The sequence below is a fragment of the Chanos chanos genome, chromosome 8 (assembly GCF_902362185.1).
Source record: "Chanos chanos chromosome 8, fChaCha1.1, whole genome shotgun sequence".
NCBI classification, from domain to species: Eukaryota; Metazoa; Chordata; class Actinopteri; order Gonorynchiformes; family Chanidae; genus Chanos; species Chanos chanos.
Genome location: NC_044502.1, coordinates 29,600,971 through 29,622,099, shown reverse-complemented (window position 1 = coordinate 29,622,099; position 21,129 = coordinate 29,600,971). Strand labels below are relative to the sequence as shown.

General features: G+C 38.8%; 3 protein-coding genes across 3 annotated transcripts; 1 reads left to right on the top strand and 2 right to left on the bottom strand.

The window, feature by feature from the left end:
• Window positions 1–436: 436 nt before the first annotated feature.
• On the bottom strand, window positions 437–3,597 carry LOC115818848 (deoxycytidine kinase). The gene is made up of 7 exons (XM_030782345.1): window positions 3,504–3,597; window positions 2,478–2,593; window positions 2,187–2,380; window positions 1,909–2,056; window positions 1,652–1,767; window positions 574–673; window positions 437–463 (listed from the first exon to the last, which is right to left on the bottom strand). Exons 1-7 carry the CDS (start codon window positions 3,595–3,597, stop codon window positions 437–439), a joined length of 795 nt encoding a protein of 264 aa, XP_030638205.1.
• Window positions 3,598–5,465: 1,868 nt separating this feature from the next.
• On the top strand, window positions 5,466–9,273 carry ublcp1 (ubiquitin-like domain containing CTD phosphatase 1). Its single transcript, XM_030782770.1, has 10 exons — window positions 5,466–5,619; window positions 5,917–6,008; window positions 6,225–6,310; window positions 7,316–7,431; window positions 7,817–7,915; window positions 8,020–8,057; window positions 8,369–8,467; window positions 8,687–8,803; window positions 8,894–9,021; window positions 9,162–9,273. Exons 1-10 carry the CDS (start codon window positions 5,466–5,468, stop codon window positions 9,187–9,189), a joined length of 957 nt encoding a protein of 318 aa, XP_030638630.1. The 3' UTR covers window positions 9,190–9,273.
• A 3,042-nt stretch (window positions 9,274–12,315) lies between these two features.
• il12bb (interleukin 12B, b) lies at window positions 12,316–15,042 on the bottom strand. The gene is made up of 6 exons (XM_030783057.1): window positions 15,033–15,042; window positions 14,476–14,748; window positions 14,265–14,367; window positions 13,855–14,027; window positions 13,345–13,518; window positions 12,316–12,422 (listed from the first exon to the last, which is right to left on the bottom strand). The coding sequence occupies exons 1-6, from the start codon at window positions 15,040–15,042 to the stop codon at window positions 12,316–12,318; spliced, it is 840 nt and encodes a 279-aa protein (XP_030638917.1).
• Window positions 15,043–21,129: the final 6,087 nt, after the last annotated feature.

Here is a 21,129-nt window from a genome sequence, read left to right as displayed (position 1 = left end):
ACTTCTGATGCAAAGATGCAAGGAACTGCTGACCAGTAATTGTAAAATCAGACAATATGCAAGTTTTAATGACAATATAAATACATATATACAATCAGAATTAACAAGGAAAACTAAATCAAAATTTAAATCTCATTTCTCCTCAAGTAGCAAGACATCCATAGAAAAAAAAAAAGTTTAAAATGTTTAAAAATGTTGAGACAAATGTTTTGTCTCGAACATAATCATTAAATCATAAGAGCCTCCCAGATCATTGAAAATACATAATGCTATGTCAAGGTTCTGTGAGGCTGTAATGAGAGCCATAAAAGTGGTGATTTCAGGGTTCTTCAAGCCCAAGTAACAGAAATGGCGATGGTGACCTGGTGAGAAGATTCAATTGTACAGTCTATTAAAAGTGTGTGCGTGGTTGAACTGTTCAAATGTCCCATGCAGGTTAGAGTGTGCTGAGGAACTCCTTTACCTGTGAGAGAACAAAGGAGGGTGAGAGTTAACATGAGCATACTGCCAAATGAGATCATTCAAATGAGCCACTATAGAAAAACCAGTCAAACCGGGTGTCTATGTACTCACCTTCTCAAGCAATTTCTCCTGCTTAATTCTGTCATTCTTAAAATCGTCATTGACATCCAAGACCAGGATGGGGAGCTCTTTCAAGTTCTCAAAATCAACCCTATAAGAGGACAACAGGATTTCCACAAATTAAGGAAATCATTGTCAACACACAAAACATTATCACTATAGTCCCCACATGTTTAGAATGATTGACAAACATGTCCTTTCCGTATGGGGCTGATTAATACAAACACATCAGAACAAATGGAAATCAAAATGATTACCTAACTTAGATTTCATATTGAGAAACAGCTGTGACTGTGCAATTTGTATGCAGAATGTGTTGCATTTTTAGCATAACAAATAGGCAATGTGCCTCTGATTTAGGAATAACTGTCAGCTGAATGTTGACCATAGTTTTAAGAGTCGAAGTGCATCCAGTCTTTGGTTCCTTGCACATTGATGGCCCATGTGAAAGTAAGCACTGTTTTTTTTCTGTACATATATGATTAGAGGTAGAGGGGTGTGAGGATGCTGAAAATCTGAGCAGTTTGGCTTCTTTTAAAGTTTTGAACTTTTCTTAGTCTTTGGCTTTTCATGACTGTCGCACCACAAACACCTACACTCTTGTTACTGTATGCCCAATCTAAAATATCAGACATGAATACAGTATTTAACCCAACAACCAGCTTGCAATCTAAAGCTTGGGAACTCTTTGGCTTATTAAAAAAAAAGGGAGGGAAAAGCATTATGAATGTGTGTGAAAATATACACAGTGACTTATGTTTAAGATGGACCTATTTAACGTTCCTCACCCATAACCTATGTTCCTAAACTGTAAATAGCTTTGGCTTTCAAACTTATAGGTATCGGATTCTGCAAGAGATGCACCCAGTTTAATTGCATTTTGTTGCATTGTATGGAATAATTTCGTGGTTAGACAACTTTTGCCTGCACTGTATGATTGACTGTGTATCTAGATGCAAATGGAATTGGTGTGAAGGGGAGAGATACAAACTCCTACATGCATGTAAATCATGGCATAGTGATATGGCTCATTATCCTGGTATAGGCCAAGAGAAAAATCAGCACTAACTGTGTGGTTCGGTTGTACAGCCAAGACTCGTGCTTGTAGTGAAGTTTCTCCAAATACTCGAGTGGAATCCCCTGCTCTTCTTCACGCCCCCTGAAGTGTAGACGCTGCATACATTTCTAAATGAAATAAAATAAATAATTACATAAATAAGAGCAATTTATTCCAACACATCAATCTAAGAGACATATCGTTTTAATAAAATAAATCATAATTTTATAGATTTTTTTTATGATTACGATGTCAGAGGAGACACTCACGTCTGGGTCAGCCCGCAGGTAGATCATAGCATCCAGTTCTATCTCGTTCTCAAACTGTGAGAGAAGCCAGCCATGCCAGTCCTGATAGATGGCCCATTCCGTCTCACTCAAACTCCCTGACTCAAACAGGTTTGAAGCAAACACATACCTAAACAAACAAACAAACAAACAAACAAATGAAAACCACAAACAAATGAAAACCACAAACAACTCAATATCCCACCCACAGCATCATGACTACAACCCTTTGTATAACTAAAGAAGAGTCCGACACATACCGGTCACTGTAAACAGAGCGTTCAAAGAACTGGACAGGTTTCTCAGCCTGTTGGAGTTTAGCGGAGGGGGGTTTCAGCTGGGCACGCACGCGGCTCAGGCAGGCGTAACTCTGGAAGGTGTAGGACCACCTGCCGGGCTTATCGTACAGCATCTGTAGTAGGTTACCACCGCTCTTCTGGGACGTGCTGAGCTCCTGAAGGTTTTTAAGAGAGCGCTGAGTGAGGGACTTATGTGAACAGACACATGTAGTGAAACTTTGTCTGCAGTGAAGGCAAGGGCGTAAATCGTACCTCGCACTCATTCTCTGCGGTCTGCACATTGCACCACTTCCCAATGGGTTCCGGAATGACTTCCCATTCCTCTGACGTCCTCTCCAACATACGGACAAACGTCGACTTTCCGGCCGCTGTGGAACACAATAAGACGCTTAAATTCAGTAAGAATATTTCTGACATTATCAGGACTGCTGTGCTATACCCCTAGCCCTGAGAGACTGCATCAATGAATGTCTCATTCATATTTGATCATTATCAAACACTGAGAAACTCTCGTTTTACTGTCCTACTGAGACATGAAGGTATGGCTAATCCTCAGATTCCAAGTTTAGGAACTTACAAATCTACAAGAATGAAAAACACTCTTGTACGTCTTTATACTGATTTTCAACAGGGAAGCTGAGAAAAACACACCCAAAGTGATTCAACTAGAGCCATCAGAATGATGACCACACATGCTATCCAATGCATCATGGGAACGAGTCACCAAATAATAGTGTATACACTCAGCAATCAGAGGCCACTGTGCCCCCCCCCCCCCTTTTAAAAAAAAATCTTAATGGATAAAAACCCGCTAACCTTTTCATTTGAATTAGTAAAATAATGCTCTGATTCTGTGTGGCCATTTCCTGTATGGAAGGACACGATCGATATTTTCTCTCACCAAACCATGTACCATACTGAATAACATTTACATTTTTAAATGTATTAATAGCAGCTACAGTTCTTTTTATCTTATGTACATTGATTCAACCTATGACGAATTAAACGAACGAAACAAATGATTAAAGAAACCAATTCATCATGTTACATGTGTAACGTAGGGAAAGCAAGCAAGCCAGCGTATTCCCGCTTAACACAAGTAATGTTTTGGCGCCAAGCTTTTGAAACCTTAAAACACAAAACTGATAAAAGTCCATTTCATCCATTTGATCTGCTCAGTCATTTATCAGCCTTCAAGACAAGAAATACCGACAGGTTGCATTACCACTGACATAAAACCAGAGAATCAGTTTCATTAGGTTTTTTTTATAAACTCACCAATATTTCCCTCAATGGAAATCTTCTTAATTCTTTTTTCAAAACTGTTGTCCAAGTCCACAGTTGAGCAAAATCTCTTAGGAGGAGTGGCCATAGCTACTTCTACTATCTTCTAAACAAAAATATATTTTTGCATGTAGTTATTAAGCTCCTTGAACGTACCGCACCGGCAAAGCCTGCACAAAATGTACCCAGCAATGTTGTAAGACAACTAAAAGCCCCGCCAAGTGAAGTTGAGCGAGGAGGTACTTTGTTTAACCAATTAGATCATTGGTCAACTCTGACGTAAAAAGTGAGGTCGACCAATGTGTTATACGCGCCAATACAGTCATAAAATTCTACACAGAAATCTGTAACTAATGGTTCATTAGTAATGGATAATGTTTTTACTAATGGATAAGTTTAATTTGAGTTAGCGCTAAGAGACCGAAATATGTATTACTTCTCCCTCACTAACGAACGGCTAGCTAGACTAAGAAGCACTTTTCCTGCTAGTCGACTTACTCGAGGCTTTGATTATCTGCACTTAATTTTGAAAATGTGACACAATTGAACGATGTAAGTCCACTTACTCAGGTCTCTAAAGTATTTTAGTGTTCCAACCCATGCCATACTGTCCTTTCAACATGTCAAACACATAATATATAACAGAAACTATTGCCCAATTCCGTAATTACCAACCAAGACGTTAGTTTAGTATAAACTATAAACACACATTAATTATAGATTCCTAATAGTGCAAACAACGGAGTATGATGCACTTTCGTTGTTTACCTGTTGTGGTTGTAGTCTCGTTGACAATTCCGAAAATTAACCACTTAGAAGCAACTGTCATGCTATTAGAATTGAATAACAGTTGCACACACCTCTGTTTTTAGTGGTTTGACAGAATTCCGATTGATTAAATATTCTGTTGTCTTCGAAAAGAGATTATATCGCCAAGATAAGCAGGTTGACACAGCTTCTTAAGTGCACTACTTCGTCAGCAATTAAAGTAGTAGGAGACCTGAGAAAGAATAAAATTAATCGCTCTGTTACATACTGAGACAAAAAGTTCTGACAAAAGTGGGGGGGTTTTCTGGGGCCACGGGAAACTCGATTCGAATTTCCAGTTAGGCATTTCTTACTTTGAACAGCTAGTTTGCAATCGCACTCGGTTATTAATTTGATTCGAGATGCGACGCATCTGCCAACTGGTCTGCACTGCGTATCTGTGTTGTTTGCATCATCACGACTTTAAAAGTCAAATTGACCCAAGTTTCTGTCTCCCTCCGACGGCCGTTACAAATATTACACTCACAGGAAGTTGAAAACTGAGGGCGCCTGGTAACAAACCGAGGCATCACGGGCAGACAGGGCATCACGGGGAGACTGATGACTAGCTAGTCAACGTTGAATGAACAGTTCTTTGGTAAATTGTACATCTTTCTTTTTTTCTATCGCACACAGCACACTGAACAGAGAAGCTGTATGAAATCAAAATAATTTTAGAGTACCACGTTATTAGCCAGCGAGGCAGCCATTTATGTTTGCGTCAGGAGTAGGGTACATTGCCCAGTGGACTTCTAGGTCAAAAATAGCTTCAGTAACGTTAGCTTGCTAATAAGCTAGTTGGCTAACCACCACGCTACATCAAATGCATGAATGTAGGGCATGGATTAAGTGTGTGATGTAGCTTAGATGTCTAGGTGTTTTTTTTTTCTTTGGTGCATATTCATTAGGTAAGCATTAGCCGAGCTGCAAAGCATTTCATATTGGTTTGACAATGAATAAATTTGGAATTTATCTTAAACAGTGTAATATGGACTATAAAAAACGGCTCAGCCTGCTACTTCAAGAGACGGTATTATTTTGTTGCAGTTGGATCAGTGACTGTACTTTGACCCGCTTTTCATTTAAGGATATGTTGCACTGCAATTAAATGCTCTTCTTCTACAGACAGCCAGGGGTTTTCGCATCAACATGTCCGTGTCAGTAATAATTAAATGGGGAGGGCAAGAGTATTCAATTAGTACCTTGTCCGAAGAGGATACGGTGCTTGATCTGAAGCAGTCAATCAAATCTCTCACCGGAGTTCTCCCAGAGCGACAAAAGCTCTTGGGTCTAAAAGTCAAAGGTAGGATGCATTAACATCCAGAGAGATTATACTATGTCCCAGGGGCTGATACAAATCATATTATATGTGCTTAAGAAGGAACCATACAAACTTTTCTTTAATAAACGTGGTTGTATTTGGACACCTCAAAGTTTGAAAAAATCTCTTGTTTTGAATGGCCTAGTTATCTGACTGTTCAGTACTCATGTACTGATGTGAAAAGCCTCAATAGAAACGATGAAGCCAGCTAACAGTCCAGCTCAGTTATAATCGTACCTCACTGAGAGATTGTGCTCTGCTCACGGGTTTGTTTTCTAGGTAAACCGGCTGAAGATGACATTAAACTGGGAGCCCTGAAGCTGAAGCCCAACACTAAGATCATGATGATGGGGAGCAGAGAGGAGTGTCTGGTGTGTTTATGATCTTACACTGCACAGGCCTGTTCAGATCTTCTCAAGTATTGAATGTCAGGGTTAATTCAGTGTCTGTCTTCTCTGTGTGTGTATAATCACTAATTACATTTTAACACTGAAATAACCATATTGACAGTGCTTGTCAGTGAAGGTAAAGATCTGCTGATGTACTCTATTGCGTCTCTGTGTTTTTTGGGTTTTTTTTAAATGAAGGAAGACGTTTTGGCCCCTCCACCTGACAATGATGATGTTGTCAACGATTTTGACATTGAAGAGGAGGTGATTGAAGTAGCAAACAGGTGGGTAATAGTTAGGGTGTACCTGGATATAAAGTTTGAAAATAAACCTCAAGATGGCTTAACAAGCCAATCACACTGCAGCTATAGCAGCATTTCGAGACCTTATAGGGGATACTTTGGAATACTTCTGTCGTAGTTAGAAAGAAGAGTACTTTGAAAAGGTAGCATGTAGTACTTTCAGGTGAGCCCAGTATGTTGACCAGACAACACTGAGCAATGAGGTAACGGCGTTGAAGGAACAATAATCATGATATGATGACAAGGTTGAGAGAGTTATGATGGATAGAATAGGATAGAACTGAAAAAGGGGTAACAGTAGTTATGCCATGTAATGGAAATATAGTGACGGTAACAATTCCAGTAGTAAATAAAACCATGAATAAAAGAGATGGATGGATGGATGAGTGGGAAAAGAGACAGGAAGGAATGGGCGATAGTTCTGTAGTAGTAATGAAGAAGAGTAAATTGCAGAAAGAGTTGAGAGCATTTTGATATGATAGGATGGCTGGGAGGATAGAGTGAGGAGTGTAGCCATGAAAAAAGGAGACTGAGCAGCTTCATAATAACAAGAAGAAAGACTATATTGATTTAGACCACTACATGTATTGCTTTAACCCGCATGTTACTCTAGACTGAGTGGTATGGAGCGTTGTGATGACATCAGCTGTTGGTGTGGGAACGCTGAGGAATTTTGAATTTCTGATCATTCCCACAGTGTGATGCCAAGAGTATTTTTTTTTTTAAATGAAATCATTAATATGTCAGAAACTAGTAGGAATATTAGAAAATGTTTGATTAGCAACTTAATCCACTATCCAAGAAGGTGGTGATTCTAGCCTAGAAGCTGTAAGATGAGAAGTGTAAAATGAATCAATTAAGTGAAGAGGAAAATGACAAACTAATATTTTAAAGAATGTTCAGTTGCTTTAGACCGTTACTAATGACTTTGTGCTCAGTCACACTGTGATGATGTATTACTGTCGGTGGTTCCCTTGTCTCACGCAGGGAAGAGAACTTGGCCAAGATAGCGCGACGTGTCAAAGAGTACAAAATTGAGGAGTTAAATCCGCCAAGGGAGGGGAAGAGATTGCTTGTGCTTGATGTGGATTACACACTATTTGGTATGTTCACGTGCTCCTTAAGCTTTTTAAAGAGCAAATTAGGACAATGGATTTGCATTAGAGAAATAGAGCTCAATTAGAGTGCATTTTAAGTCGAGTGTTTTATGTTAATGATGTGGCTCTTCACTAATCTGCATGACCAACCACATAAATGTGATTAAAAAAAAAAGGTTTGTTTCTGTAGCTCTGAAATTGACCAGAGGAAGCTCTGTGAGCGAATCTTAGCCAAGGTAGTCAGCAAATCAGATAAGAATGAGCACAAGGTTTTCCGACCGCACATTTACGTTTGTGAGTTCTTAGTAGACTCATCAGTGTAAATTTGGCAAGGCACACATGTGTAGAGTAATAGTATGTGATGCACAGGCCTGTATTGTGTTTTCCACAGATCACAAGTCTTGTGCAGAGACGGGGCAGGAGCTGATGAGGCCTTTTCTTCACGAATTCCTTGCTTCTGCATACGAGGACTACGATATTGTCATTTGGTGTAAGAATTTTTCACCTGTTCAGAAAAATTGTGTTAGCTATGTTGAGAGTCTGTGTAAGAGCTTAAATCTGCTTGTCTGACCTCTGTTTGTCTCCACCTTTCAGCTGCCACAAGTATGAAGTGGATTGATGCTAAAATGAAGGTAGGTCCAGTTAAGAAATTTGGTGTATTGTGTAAGATTCTATCTCAGAGGTTACATTTTGCAGTGTAAAATCAGTCCAAATATCAGAGTACGTGACTATATGGTCGCAGTGTGTCATGTCCTTTTTAACATTCCTTTTTTTTACCACTAGGGGGCGATGTTCTCTCAAAACATGACTGCAGTGGTGCCCTTTTTGAATGAGAACTTGATGTACAGTAGATTAACTCACCACTAGTTGTTTCTGCTGATGCTGAAAGACCTGCAATATTTTCCGATGTTCATGCTGTTTTCATATCTTGTGATCTCTCAAGGAGCTGGGAGTGATAGATAACCCCAACTACAAGATTACATTCATGCTGGACAGTGGTGCTATGATCACAGTGCACACACCCAAGAGGGGAGTAGTGGAGGTCAGATATCTGAACCACACAGTCAACATGTCTCATCCCACTTAGTGTGTTCGTTCTTTTAAAACTTTGCCGCATTTTATTATGAATGTCCGCTAATATCAAGCCCATGGGTAGTAGAAATGACTAATAAATAATGAACAAAGTGATGAAATTGATAGTAGGGTTTGAGAATCACTGTACTGAAAATTTGTAGCCAGTTTACCTCGTGTGTAATTCCAGGTGAAGCCACTAGGGGTGATATGGGGCAAATACAGCGCTTTTTACAACAAGAAGAACACCGTTATGTTTGATGATATTGGCCGGAACTTCCTTATGAACCCACAGAATGGGCTGAAGGTATGGTACATCCCCTCAGTTTTCCCATGAATGCTGGAGTCAGACAGTCTCCAGACTCTGAATCTGTGTTTCACACTTCTCTTTTTACAGATCAAACCGTTCATGAAGGCGCACTTAAACCGAGAAAAAGACAGGGAGCTCTTCAAGCTGTCTCATTATCTGAAAGAGATCGCCAAACTCGAAGACTTTTCAGGTCTCAATCATAAACACTGGGAAAGGTGAGTTCAGCCCAAAAAACCCGAAACAATAATAATAAAAAAAGTGGTTTAAAGGTATTATCCATGACAGAAAGCAAATGTGTGAAAAAAGCAGTGTGCTTAATTTTCTTTTCTTTTTTTTTTTTTTTTTCAACCCCCAGGTACCTGTCAAAGAAACAGAGCCAATGAGGCTCTGGGGAAAGACGTGAGCTTATTGGTCATTCCTAAACAAAGGGTGGTGCTGGACACTAAAGCCCTCACCAAGTGAAAACTGTTTACTGTGTCGGGTTTTCTCCTCCTTTGGTTTTGCCATCTTCAGTTTCTCATCTTTGGGAAAAACTGACTCCTTGTATACCCTCATATAATATCATACATCTATTCACGTGTACCTACAGAAAAAAAAGACTGCACAGTAAATAATGCTGTCAGCCATGGTTAGCATGGCTACTTTAGCTCTGACTCCTCTCTCTAGTCGCCCCAACTACCCCCCCCCCCCCCCCCCCCGCTCTTCCCTCCTCTGCTGTGTAGATGTGACAAAACACACAGAAGAGAAAAAAAAAAAAAAGAACACACACACACAGGAGGCTCTGAGAGTGGTAGTGCCGTGTTGTACGTATAGGAAGTTGTTTGGATGAAACCCTTTATGCTGCTTTGTTCCCCTTCTTCATGATACTTGGAGCGTGTGTTTGCATTGATAGCCGTAGACTTCCCGTTTGCCTGAGACACGTACGTAAATTTCATGGTCGGAAATGCCGCCCGACCTTCCGCGGGATTCATCTGAATGGACAGCGTGTTGTGTCGTTGTTTTTTTTTTTTTTTTTTTTTTTTTTTTCTTTTTTCTTTTTTTTGTGGGACCCCACAGCATCGCGTAAAAAAAGAAAGAAAGAAAAAAACATTATGTGTTAAGTACCTCAAGATTTTTTTTCCCCCAGAGAAAAAGTTCATTTGGACAGTCAACTTGAACTCAGAGTGGCCTCATCTGTTTGGGTTTTGGGGTTTTGAGGTGTATTTGTTGTTTTACATAACATCTTTTCTATTTTTTCTCCCTTGTTTTTTGTATAGTTAAGTGAATGAGAAGTGGAGTTGACTAAACCTATGATACTGTGGTGCTCACATGGGAATGCTCTGGCTGTTATAGAGAGTTACTTTGTGAAATGGTCATTATACTTCCATTTCTTCTCACCGAAAAGGTTCTCGATTCTTTTTTTTTTTTTCTTTCTTTTTTTTTTTTTTTTTATAAAATTAGTAACAACTTAAATTGTTTTTGTTTTATACAGCCCTCTTTCAGAGTTGCATTGTGTTTCTTAAAGCACTAAATGCAGCCCCATTTTTGGGGCTAGAAGCTGATGTAATAACAGAATTGTTATGGCAAGCAACTACATTTGGAGATAACAAAGACTGGAAAAGTTAAAGAACAAATATAGAGCATATATACTTATTTGATCAACTACCTCTAGACTTGAGTCTGATCATGGAATTAAATGCATATTATGTTTCATGGTATCTAATCAGATCCAGCAGTGTCATCAGAATACATTTTTTTCTTTCTTTTTATAGAACGTGTCTTTGTTAAATAGTCCATATTAAGCTTTTGCCAGGCAACTAACTGTTGTCATACTCAGTATTGAAACTGGAAGGTTTACTGGGAAAATAAATATTTGGGATTGATTTATATTGCAGTATAATCTTACACTAAATCCTATTTAATTAATAACTTAGTGGGCCTGGTCTCTCATTCATTTTTTTGTTAAAGGAATAAATCATTTGCATGGAACACGACTCTTATACCAACTGTTACAATCGATCAATTATTCAAAAATCATGGCTTATGGAGTGTCGTGCTAAAGAGAAAGAGAGTAACAGAGCTGTAGGTTGAGAACTCAGTTCAGGCATTTTCTTATCATGACTGAAAAGACTGCTAAATAATCTGTGTACTATGACAGGGCGGCCAGGTTAAGCGGTATCTGAGAGAAGAGACAGGTTGCCTGGTAGCAAAGACTTAACTTTGTGCCGTGTGTTACAAGTACCAAAACCTGAAGTATTTATTATAGATTTATTTTTCAGTTGATTGTTTTGATGTTTGTCATTAGTCTTTTTGGTCATTAAATGCTTTCTCATATCACAACTAATGCTAGAGTAGCAATTCTGTGTGTAAATGTCCTATCTCTCTTCCTGTCCTTCATCTCACTCCCTCCTCTTACCCTCTCCAGTGGCTACAGCTCTTCATATGTAGCCCACAGCCATCACTGTATTGCTGTCTAGCAGTTTGTATATATGTTCAAGACCAGCAAGCTGAGAGCACGCTAAAAGTAAATTCCCTAGCTTTGAGTAATGTTCAAACCTGTTGAAACCTTTGTTTTTCTCTCCCTGTCATTACCTAATGCCATTTTTTGTGTGTGTGTGTGTGTGTGTGATTTTGCAGTAGCTCAGAGACAGTGAATATTCACACGTGTGCCCTGAGCTGCACTTTGTGCGCTGTCATTTCAAACAGGTACCAGATTGTGTAAGTTTCAGAAATGTAAATAAAACAAGTCAAAGGTTTTGCAATATGTTTTTTTGTGTGCTTGAGTTTATTACAAAGATAGTAAAAAAAAAAAAAGAAAGAAAAAAAAATACATGTAGATAGTTTTTAAATAGCAGTTTCCCTCTTAAAAGGTTTTTTTTTTTTAAGGCTAGAAGGTACTGTTTTTTGATATTTATTACAAACAATGGAATAAAATGTCACATTAATTATAAATAAGTTATATGAATCTACCTCCCTGCTCTTTCCTCATATATACAGTACATTCACATGTTTAAACTCATTAAATATATCTAAAGTCATCTGTTACGGAATGGACTGCCACAGTCTTGGCCTGGACGTGACAGTTACATATGCAGATTTTTTTTTTCTTCTTTTTTTCAGTAAGTACACAGCAGCATTTAGATTAGATGTTGATATATTTCTGGGACATGTTTGAGAAATTGTCGTCTGTATTGAAGAACTTGAGGAACTGTCATGAAAATATATGTTGTGTTCTTGATTTGACCTAAGTTTTAGAAAAAGAGCAGATGGTGACAGTTAGTGCCAGGACACTAATTATACATGTAAGTCCATGAAATATATATGCAAAACTAGAAACAAAAAAATAACTTACTTTTTCATACTCTCATTAGGCACCATGTCTTTTCACTCTGGGGGTCAGAATGAAACATGTTAGAGTTTAAACATGTATCTATTTTATGAAAGAAATGTCCAAAATCAGAGACTTATAATCTGTACTGTGTTGATTATTGAAGTTAGGTGAGGACTACAACAAAAAAAGCTTTATTTACTCACTCATAGTGACTCCAGTCGCTCCAAATTGCACTGCTGGTGAGGGGATCCTTGGCCCGCACACAAAAGGTATATGCGGAGTTATCATCAACCTTAAAACTTGTTTCTGATGTAATAACCTACACACACATACACATAGAGACACAAAACAAGGTCATCAGAGAGAGATTGTGGAGTCTTGAATACACTGACAAAACTGATATACTAAATATGGTGTTCCTAAAAAGATTTAGGAAGTTTTCATGTAGAGTCCTTGAAGAAAAGAGCTAAACTTAATCCTATTTTAAGTGACCATAGAGGTGAAAAATGAAAAAGCAGCTCAGTGTACTTTGTATTCGTACTGCATATTTCAGGTCTGGATAAAAATTGTTATGCCAAAAGCAGCTTTCCAAGAGAAGCACAAAAGCAGTGAACCCAAAGAGCATCCTGTTCACAGTGCACACACAAAAAGAGCCATCGCTCGGATTTAAAACTAACCGAACTCAAAACGACCCTCTGAGATTGAATGTGGTTTGCATCAGAGAGATCTGAGTTTATCTGAAGCTTTCGTCTATGCATGACAATTTAGTCGAACTGCTCCAAGTTCAGTTAAAGGTTCCAAGAGTGAAAACAACCTTAGAGTTGGTCAAAAGGAAGGAAATGTCCTTGGACTATGCATGTAGGAGTTTTACACTGAATTTATTTGGCTTATGGGCAGGAAAAATGACATTAACCTTCATTTAGCTTATGCTCATGTGGCATTTCTGTCTTAGCAGATGATGCGAAAAGATGAGCGGAGGAAAGGTCTAACTTTTTCAAACGGCAGCGTCAACTCAGCAAAGAGACACAGGAGAAACCAGAAGTAATGTCTGAGACAGTTGTGCAATCCCTAAATTTCTCCTTTTAAACTTTTTTGGCCAGTCTGTTTAAGATGCATTTATACATATTGCTTAAGCTCATTCAGTCTTTTTAAACTTGTCAGAACAGTTCAGGAGAAGGGGGATAAGGACTGATCCCAACTCGTAGAGCAGCGCTAATTGAAGGTCGACGATCGGTCATTACCTCAGCGTTGCCTCCTTCATGACCGCAGCTCTTCCCAAGAGGCACCACTTTCACTTCGAACACAAGCGAGAAGTATGAGCACGGCCTGTTCCACGTGTCTGGATAATGCCACTCAAATTCACCTTCCTTAACCCTGCTGATGTTCACTTTCTCTGGCTTGACTGTGGGAGAGAGTAGCATCATCATTTCTGTATGCCTAACCATTTCATATTCAGTCATTTACACTAACTGATCTATAGATCAACAAAGGCTTCAGGATTGATCTCCTAGAGACTCTTTGGTACAGTTCTTAACCCAAACCTAGCTCTTTACCCTGAATCCTTCAAACAAAACTGAAAAGACTAAGGAACATATCAGTTCCACACTACCCTCTGGGTTAGATCGATGAAATTATGACCATATCATTTATAGTAATTTCAAACTACTAAAAGTTGTTAACGTGTCCAACGAGAATGCGGGTCCAACATTCAGGTCCAAACTGATCATTGTGATCTCACCAATTTCATGAAGATAGAAGCGCCTGCTGTACTCCTCTAGACGATACTTGTTTCTGACAAATAGGGTGAGGTCTATGCGATTCTTCTCCTCAGCGTAAGGGCACTGGTTTGGGTCCATGCAGGTCAGCCCAGAGCCATCGCTGTCTAGGGAACAGTTGATTTCACCTGAGGAGCTGAGTTAAGGAAATTCATTTGTTAATATATGGAACCATCCACTGATCTTCTCAAGCTAAAATTCAGAACTATGCATTTTTGTTCCAGATATCATATAAATAATGGCAATGATGATGATAAATGACTGAGTAAATGTTCATTCAGTATTTCTGACAGATATGACAGACATTACAGCAATAACAACAGATTATTATTAATACTCCTAGGCAGATGCTTTGACAGAAAAAAGTGTTTACCGCATTGCGCTGAAGGACACTACCATTCCGTTCCGAATGGGATTCCATTTCCATGAGCAGTGAAACTCTCCGCTGTAATTTTTTGATACACACTCAATGTGTTCTAAGTGGATGAAAACAAAAACAAAAACAAATACCATCAATAAGTAAACTCTGCTATATAACAGCTTATACATGATAAACTATTGAGGTTAAATGCCGCAGGGAGTACCTGAATGGTGAGACGTCACCAAAATCATGGGGCGATACTTAAGTGGCTGAACAAGCACCAGTGTATGGCTGAGATAACTTCCTGTAGTGTGGTCATAACATGTAAAGTTTCCCCCATGCATCTCCACCACAGTGACAGTAATGTGGTTCCCCATTTGTGACAAAGCAACTCCGTTCTTCTCCCAGTGGACCTCTGTGCCATTCAGCTGGGCCCCACAGCGCAAAGACACATGGGATATTGGAGTCTTTGTAAGGTCGGTTTTCACGACAAGCACTAAGAGGCAACAGACAGTGACAAATCATAAACACAACACACCTTTTAACATCGCGATGTGACAATTATTAATTAGGGGAATCGAGACAAAATCCAATTGAATCTAAATCTTAATATTGTGATAAGTATGTGATAAGTAAGTAGTTCCTGGCAAAAAAGGACATTTCTCTGATCGTAATTGTAATGTAAACCCTTACACCTAACATATATTTATCAGAAATTTAATACCGAATCAGTTTCAACAAAATATAAAGAAACGAGTTTAGAGGGACTCAGAAAGTTACCATTTGGCATGATGAAACTCTGTGAATGTCCATCTCCCATATGTAGAAAGATGATATGCAAGATAAGGCATATAATCGATTTCATCTGAAGCAAAAGAAGAAAAAAAAGTATTTTCTAAACAAGAGCATGAAAAATACATTGTCAGTCCAGCTTAATAGAGTCATAATCATATTAAATCCAACATTACAGGCTGATTAAACTTTTTTTTTCTTTTATAAAGTAAGCATTTCTAGGAGGTGCTCATAATCAGTAATCACACCATACAAACTCTTTGAAACCCTCCTACCTTGTGATGTTAATGACAGAATTCTTGCACTGCGACAGACTCTTGGGTGTGTTTGAGAAAAAGTCTCAAACTCACCTGTATTTATATATGAGAGCAACAGAAGTGAAATTTCCAAAGGAATCATGAAAAAGTACAGAGTCATAAGGGGAACTGTCTCACAGTGTAAACAAAGGAATCAGAGAAAGACGAAGATGGAAATACGTTAAAGCAAGTACACAATGGTCCAGTTGGGGTTTTCAGTTTCATTAATGTCAAGTGGGCAGCACAGTCATGGATTTAGTCACCTGATCTATATATACACACTGTGCTACCCCAACCAGCCTTGTTTCAGGTTTAGATTAGCTCCAATAATGAATGTGGCTTCAAAAGCACATGTGGAATGAACTTTAGCTGTTTACACTGCTGACGATCATAAGACATAGTGAATAGTTTTACCAAATGGCTAAACCCACTGCTCCTACGCAGACAGTAGGTATTGTTAGACAATCTTTCATTTTTTATTCATGCTTTATATATATAAAAAAGTACATGTTGACTGAGCAACAGAACAGGAACATGAAAGATTATCAGTAACAGAATAATGACAATAATGGGAAGTTTGGAATAAAAGAGGAAACTGGACTCTGATTTAAGGAGGAGCACATGACCCAAACCCACATGTTTATGACCTTTCACTCACAAAATGAGACATTAAGGGAGACAGAATGAAAGTCAAACCTCTAGATGTAAGTTTATCAGAGAGAGAGAGAGAGAGAGAGAGAGAGAGAGAGAGAGAGAGAGAGAGAGAGTAAATGAAGGATATAGCCTGTGTAAGTGTAACTAAGTAAAAATGCGGTATAGGCAGAGCAAAGCTTAATCTTGGAAGAGTGTTATTGCACTGTGTATGTGTGGGTGTGTTTGACAGTGTTTGAATGTAGCTCATGTAACAGTAACAACAAGGTGAACATATTGCTTAGACAGGGGGTGATATAGCAATTACGATCTTACTCATCACTTCTACCTTTTAGTACCAAAATGACTGTTCTGTGGTTTGAACACTTTTTCCTTTGGTGTCAGAGTCTTCATTGCAGTTTCAGCACGTTACATCACAATGTATGTTAATTCATCCAAAAAAATTTGGAATGGAATTTCATGTTTTTCATCACTGCAGTCTAGTTACTAAATGGATTAACGGCAATTCTGAAGTGGTTTGGGTCTTGGTGTAATTGCAGAGTAGACATTTCTAATGAAATTTATAATGAATAGTATTGGAAAAGCACTGAGAGGAAGTGAACCTCAGTAATATGTAGTGTTATGGTCTTATGTAATAAAACAGTTCTCAAGTAATTAGCACCTTACTTTACAAAAATGAATAAAGATATTTCAGTTGTTAAGTAATAATAGAATGTTTTTAATAATAGTTTAAAATGGCATCTGTGAAGTAAGGGGGGTGGTGTTGGTGGTAAAACACTTGCATATAATTTAGTAGGGAAAAAATGTATTTAAGAAAAGCCAATGTCTCTCCAATCATCTCATGATGCTTCCATTCTGTGCCAATGTTCATCGGTCTTCAATCAGAGGGACCACATGAAGATGCTACACCTTGGATTTGGATTTTTTCTTTGTTTGTTCATTTTTGGTAATGTGTAACATACTCTCCATAGCATATGCAGAACAACTCGGAATGTAATTTTTGTAACTATTCTAGCCCTTATTTGTTGTTCAGGGTCATCCATGTTGTGATTAATAATAATAATAAAAAAAAAAGTTCTCCTTGCATTATTGTAAAACTACTGGATGTTTGCGGAGCACCTCACAAAAAGCATATTTACAATAGCAAAAACAGATTTGTTTTGGTCTACAACTTACATTTTTACTGTTATTGTTTTGGTTCTGCGTCTGAACCATTTCAAAATAACATGGTCACTTTCAGTTGTTAAATGTTATGTGCAACAAACTGTGTTTCAAATTACTTCATCCTTCTTCATGGAGCAAAGCAGGCTGGCTCTTGACTGGAGGACAACTTTCTTTTTCTGAGACATGCATTTTGGAAGTAAATAACTACGTAGTCAGTTTTTTGCCACCCAAACTATTATTTAAAAAAATGCAACATAAAAATGACAACTGAAATGTAATTGTACACTTAACATCACAGTTCATTTTTATAAAAGCAAAACCATAACAAACTACTTGTTTACTCAAAAAAAAAAAAATCTCAAAGAAGTTAATTCTCTCTCATTTTTACTCAGAAATGTGTAATGAAATCTGCATTATTTGAAAATCTTGTTCCCAATGAAAAAACAGCCTCCTGTCAGCCGTTACAGGCCATACAAGATAACCTCTGACAGGATGTAAACCTACCACCTCTCAAGCAAAGTTTTGGGCTCAGCTGCAACCTTGAAACAGATAGCTTCACATTCTGTGTGTCCAGAGAACAGAGGCTGTTTGCTATTTGACGTGTCTTGTTCTCGGTGAACTGCCTCCGTCTGGTGGAGAAAGGCTGGGAGAAGGGCACAGTGGAAACAATGGAGAGACTCATTGATGGAACTGAAGCAGGTCTCACTTCCATGACTCAGTGTTGAGCCTTAGCTCCACTTTTGGAAAATAACAGTGTTTGGGGCTTGTAGTTGCAATTACATGATAATAGTTGTAAATTGTTCGCAAAAATATTCCCATATCTTGGTGAATTATGATTCTGTAAATGAATGAGGAATGAACAACTGACATCAGTTAACAACAATTATGGCCCTACATGTCATAAATGTGTTTACAAACAACAAATTCCAAACTGCTAGTGGGATGTGTCAGTGTGGTAGTGAACGGGAAAGCATGTTTACGGGAAAGCATGTGGAAGTTAGCATGTATAGTGCTGTAGCAGCACCTGATATTATTGGCAGTCTTTGTTAATTGAAACAGTAGTTTGGCAAATCAGACACAGCACTGGCATGAGTTGGTAAAATAAATGCAAATTCATCCCTCCATTTAGGACTGAATTGTCAGTTTTTGCTCTGTGTATTTCCGCACTTGCTGTCGGCAACTGTTGCTGACTAACAGGTTAACTAAATGGCATGTCTCTGTGACTGAATCGTCATCTGTGATTGGCTGCCAGCCACAAGCAGGAGCCTACCAGATGCAAGAACGGCTGCATGACTCATCAGCGCGGTTGAAATATTGTACAAAGACCGTGTTAAATATGTGTCTTACTTAAACAGCTAAGGCTTACCTGCAGAGAACCAAAGGACTGATACTGGTAGTCACTAAGGTCTATGGAAACACAACAACCCTCCTAGACTCATCATCAGTACTTCAGTTTCAGGCCTTTCAGGCTTGTCTGTGTAGTACAGCTGGAAGTTAAGTACATGGCCCCAGTTCTAGACAGATTAAAATGAGGGGTAAAATTCATGCTGGTTACCGTTCAGATCAGAGGGCATAATGAACATAGAGGGCATAATCTAAACTGGGGATAATGGTTAGCTAAGATTTTAGTATTTCCGATTAGAAGGGAAATAATTATCCCCTTCGGTGTAATTTCCAAATGGAAGCACGCCACTCTCAGTGCCGGCTTAGTCAGGCTCATTAGGTCCTCTCCCATCTTACAGAGCTGACATGTGAACTCAGTACATCTGTCTAAATTTACCGACTCAACTCTTTGATTTGTCTTTGGGGAAAAAGTTCTGTACCTGTATTTTGTCTTTGACTAAGTTTGAATATCCTTAAATAACAGTGAGGAATTACCCGAGGCAGTAGTAGCTCATGTTGACAGGAACGTGTTATGTCATAGCTAACATGTTTAAAGATACTCAAGGCCCCTCTGTGATGACTGTGGGACGTTCCTCATAATGACACCTTCCCCATATACAGGAAAGTGCATGCTATAAATCAAGGGTCAAATAAATCAAATAAATCATATTTCTGATTATCTTTCTCCTCACAATTTTAAACGGAGAAGTTGTATGAACCGTTATAACCCCCGCCCCTCCCCACCCACCCAAAAAAACAACAATAACAACGACAAAAACAGGACATCACAGTTGCTCTGTCTCCTTTTTCCATGTTATTTGTTGTGTGATAACAGGCACTCAGAGATAGCACTGCTTGTTAAGTAATGCATTACATTGTTCTTGATACTTTTGTCAGTACAACTCTGACAGTGCACGATAGGAACACCTGCGAATGCTGTATTTCTTTCTTTCTTACTTTTTGAAATACATATGAATACAATATGAATAGATTATTATGCACGTCTTTCTGGAGCTCCCCCCAAAATTTTACAACATTTAAAGTATTATTAAACATCACATAATCATTTTAAATGGCATTACCTATTACCATTACTTGAGAAAACACTAACGCGCGGCACGGTGGCGCAGTGGGTAGCGCTGTCGCCTCACAGCAAGAAGGTTTCGGGTTTGGTTCCTGGCTGGGTGGCCAGGCTCCTTTCTGTGTGGAGTTTGCTTGTTCTCCCTGTGTCTGCGTGGGTTTCCTCCGGGAGCTCCGGTTTCCTCCCACAGTCCAAAGACATGCAGGTTAGGTGAATTGGAGACACTAAATTGCCCTTAGGTACGAATGTGTGAGTTTGTCTGTGTGTCTGCCCTGCAATGGACTGGTGACCTATCCAGGGTGTTTCCCCGCCTTTCGCCCTATGAGCGCTGGGATAGGCTCCAGCACCCCCCGCGACCCTAATCAGGATAAGTGACTTAGATAATGTGTGAGAAAACACTATACTATAGCAGTTTCACGCCACTTTGAGAAAGGGCTTGAGTCAGTCGTCCTTTCAAAACAGTTGATTCTCTCTTGTGGTGCAATTCTGTTATGTTTCCCATACAGTTAACAGATAAAAGGAAGCACTGAGCCACTTCCCAAATGTACCTCTGTAAGAGGTGGCATTAACTGAGGGGGGTTAAAAAGGCTAGGGAGAACTCAGTATTTTTCCATCTATACGTTCTAATTTGAATTGCATACGCCTGAGTAAAAGGATTCTCTCTCATTCTCAGTTCTCATGCATTTCTCTGTAATTAGGGAGTGTTTCCAGAGATGAGCAACAATCTATGCGTGATTTTAAATGCGTCAGAACCTAAAGACCATTATTTCCTCCCACAGTGCCATTTACCCTATCCTTTGGCTTATAGTGGTCTTTGCTGACTGATTGTGGAAAGGGTCTATGTTCAAATATAACCTGAAAAGCTAATTTCACAATCAAGGGAAAACCCCAGTAAAAATGAGAGACAAATTTGTGGAGTACAAACATTCATAGTTTTAATCAAAAATGCATTCTATTTCAATAAAATGTGCAGCTGTTTCAGATTTTTTTTTCCTCCAGAAACTTCGCTTTCAAACAGGACATTGTCTCCGTGCCATTTATAAACACATATACAAAGAGTTAAGATAGGAGAATTTCTTCATTCTTAACAAACAGCTACTGCCTAGATTTCAACTGCCCAGGCTTAGTTGTCCCCTGTAATTCTGTGCATTCTACAAACTGACAAAAAGTGAGCCGTCGCCTTCTCTTGTAAACATATGCCCTGAAAACAGCTCTCACTCACGTCAGAGACGGTGCGTAGAGATTCTAAAACATAGACACACATCTCATTAACCACTCTTCTACTTCCTATTCTCTCTCTTACACACAATGCTCATGTGTTCTGTATCTCTGGATTCTTAAATTGTGACTACGTGTCAGAAACCTCACGGTGCAAAATAAAGTCTTCACAGTAAACTTGTTCTGGTCAGATGTACACAGTCTGTGAATTACTACCAAGGTAGTGTCTCTAAATAAGACAGCTTTTCTCGTACAGTCAGATACAGAGAGTGGTAGAAGTCAAACGTAAATA

Excerpts from the sequence above, each read along its gene's own strand:
- LOC115818848 (XM_030782345.1), bottom strand. The coding sequence starts at position 3,597 with ATGGCCACTCCTCCTAAGAGATTTTGCTCAACTGTGGACTTGGACAAC. Across the intron at positions 2,594-3,503 it reads TTCCATTGAGGGAAATATTG|CGGCCGGAAAGTCGACGTTT; the intron begins GTGAGTTTATAA and ends TGTGTTCCACAG. Across the intron at positions 464-573 it reads AGGAGAAATTGCTTGAGAAG|GTAAAGGAGTTCCTCAGCAC; the intron begins GTGAGTACATAG and ends GTTCTCTCACAG.
- ublcp1 (XM_030782770.1), top strand. The coding sequence starts at position 5,466 with ATGTCCGTGTCAGTAATAATTAAATGGGGAGGGCAAGAGTATTCAATT. Across the intron at positions 7,432-7,816 it reads TGTGGATTACACACTATTTG|ATCACAAGTCTTGTGCAGAG; the intron begins GTATGTTCACGT and ends TGTTTTCCACAG. Across the intron at positions 9,022-9,161 it reads AATCATAAACACTGGGAAAG|GTACCTGTCAAAGAAACAGA; the intron begins GTGAGTTCAGCC and ends TTCAACCCCCAG.
- il12bb (XM_030783057.1), bottom strand. Across the intron at positions 14,028-14,264 it reads GTGTCCTTCAGCGCAATGCG|CTCCTCAGGTGAAATCAACT; the intron begins GTAAACACTTTT and ends TCCTTAACTCAG. Across the intron at positions 12,423-13,344 it reads CGCTGAGGTAATGACCGATC|AAACAAGTTTTAAGGTTGAT; the intron begins GTCGACCTTCAA and ends TTATTACATCAG.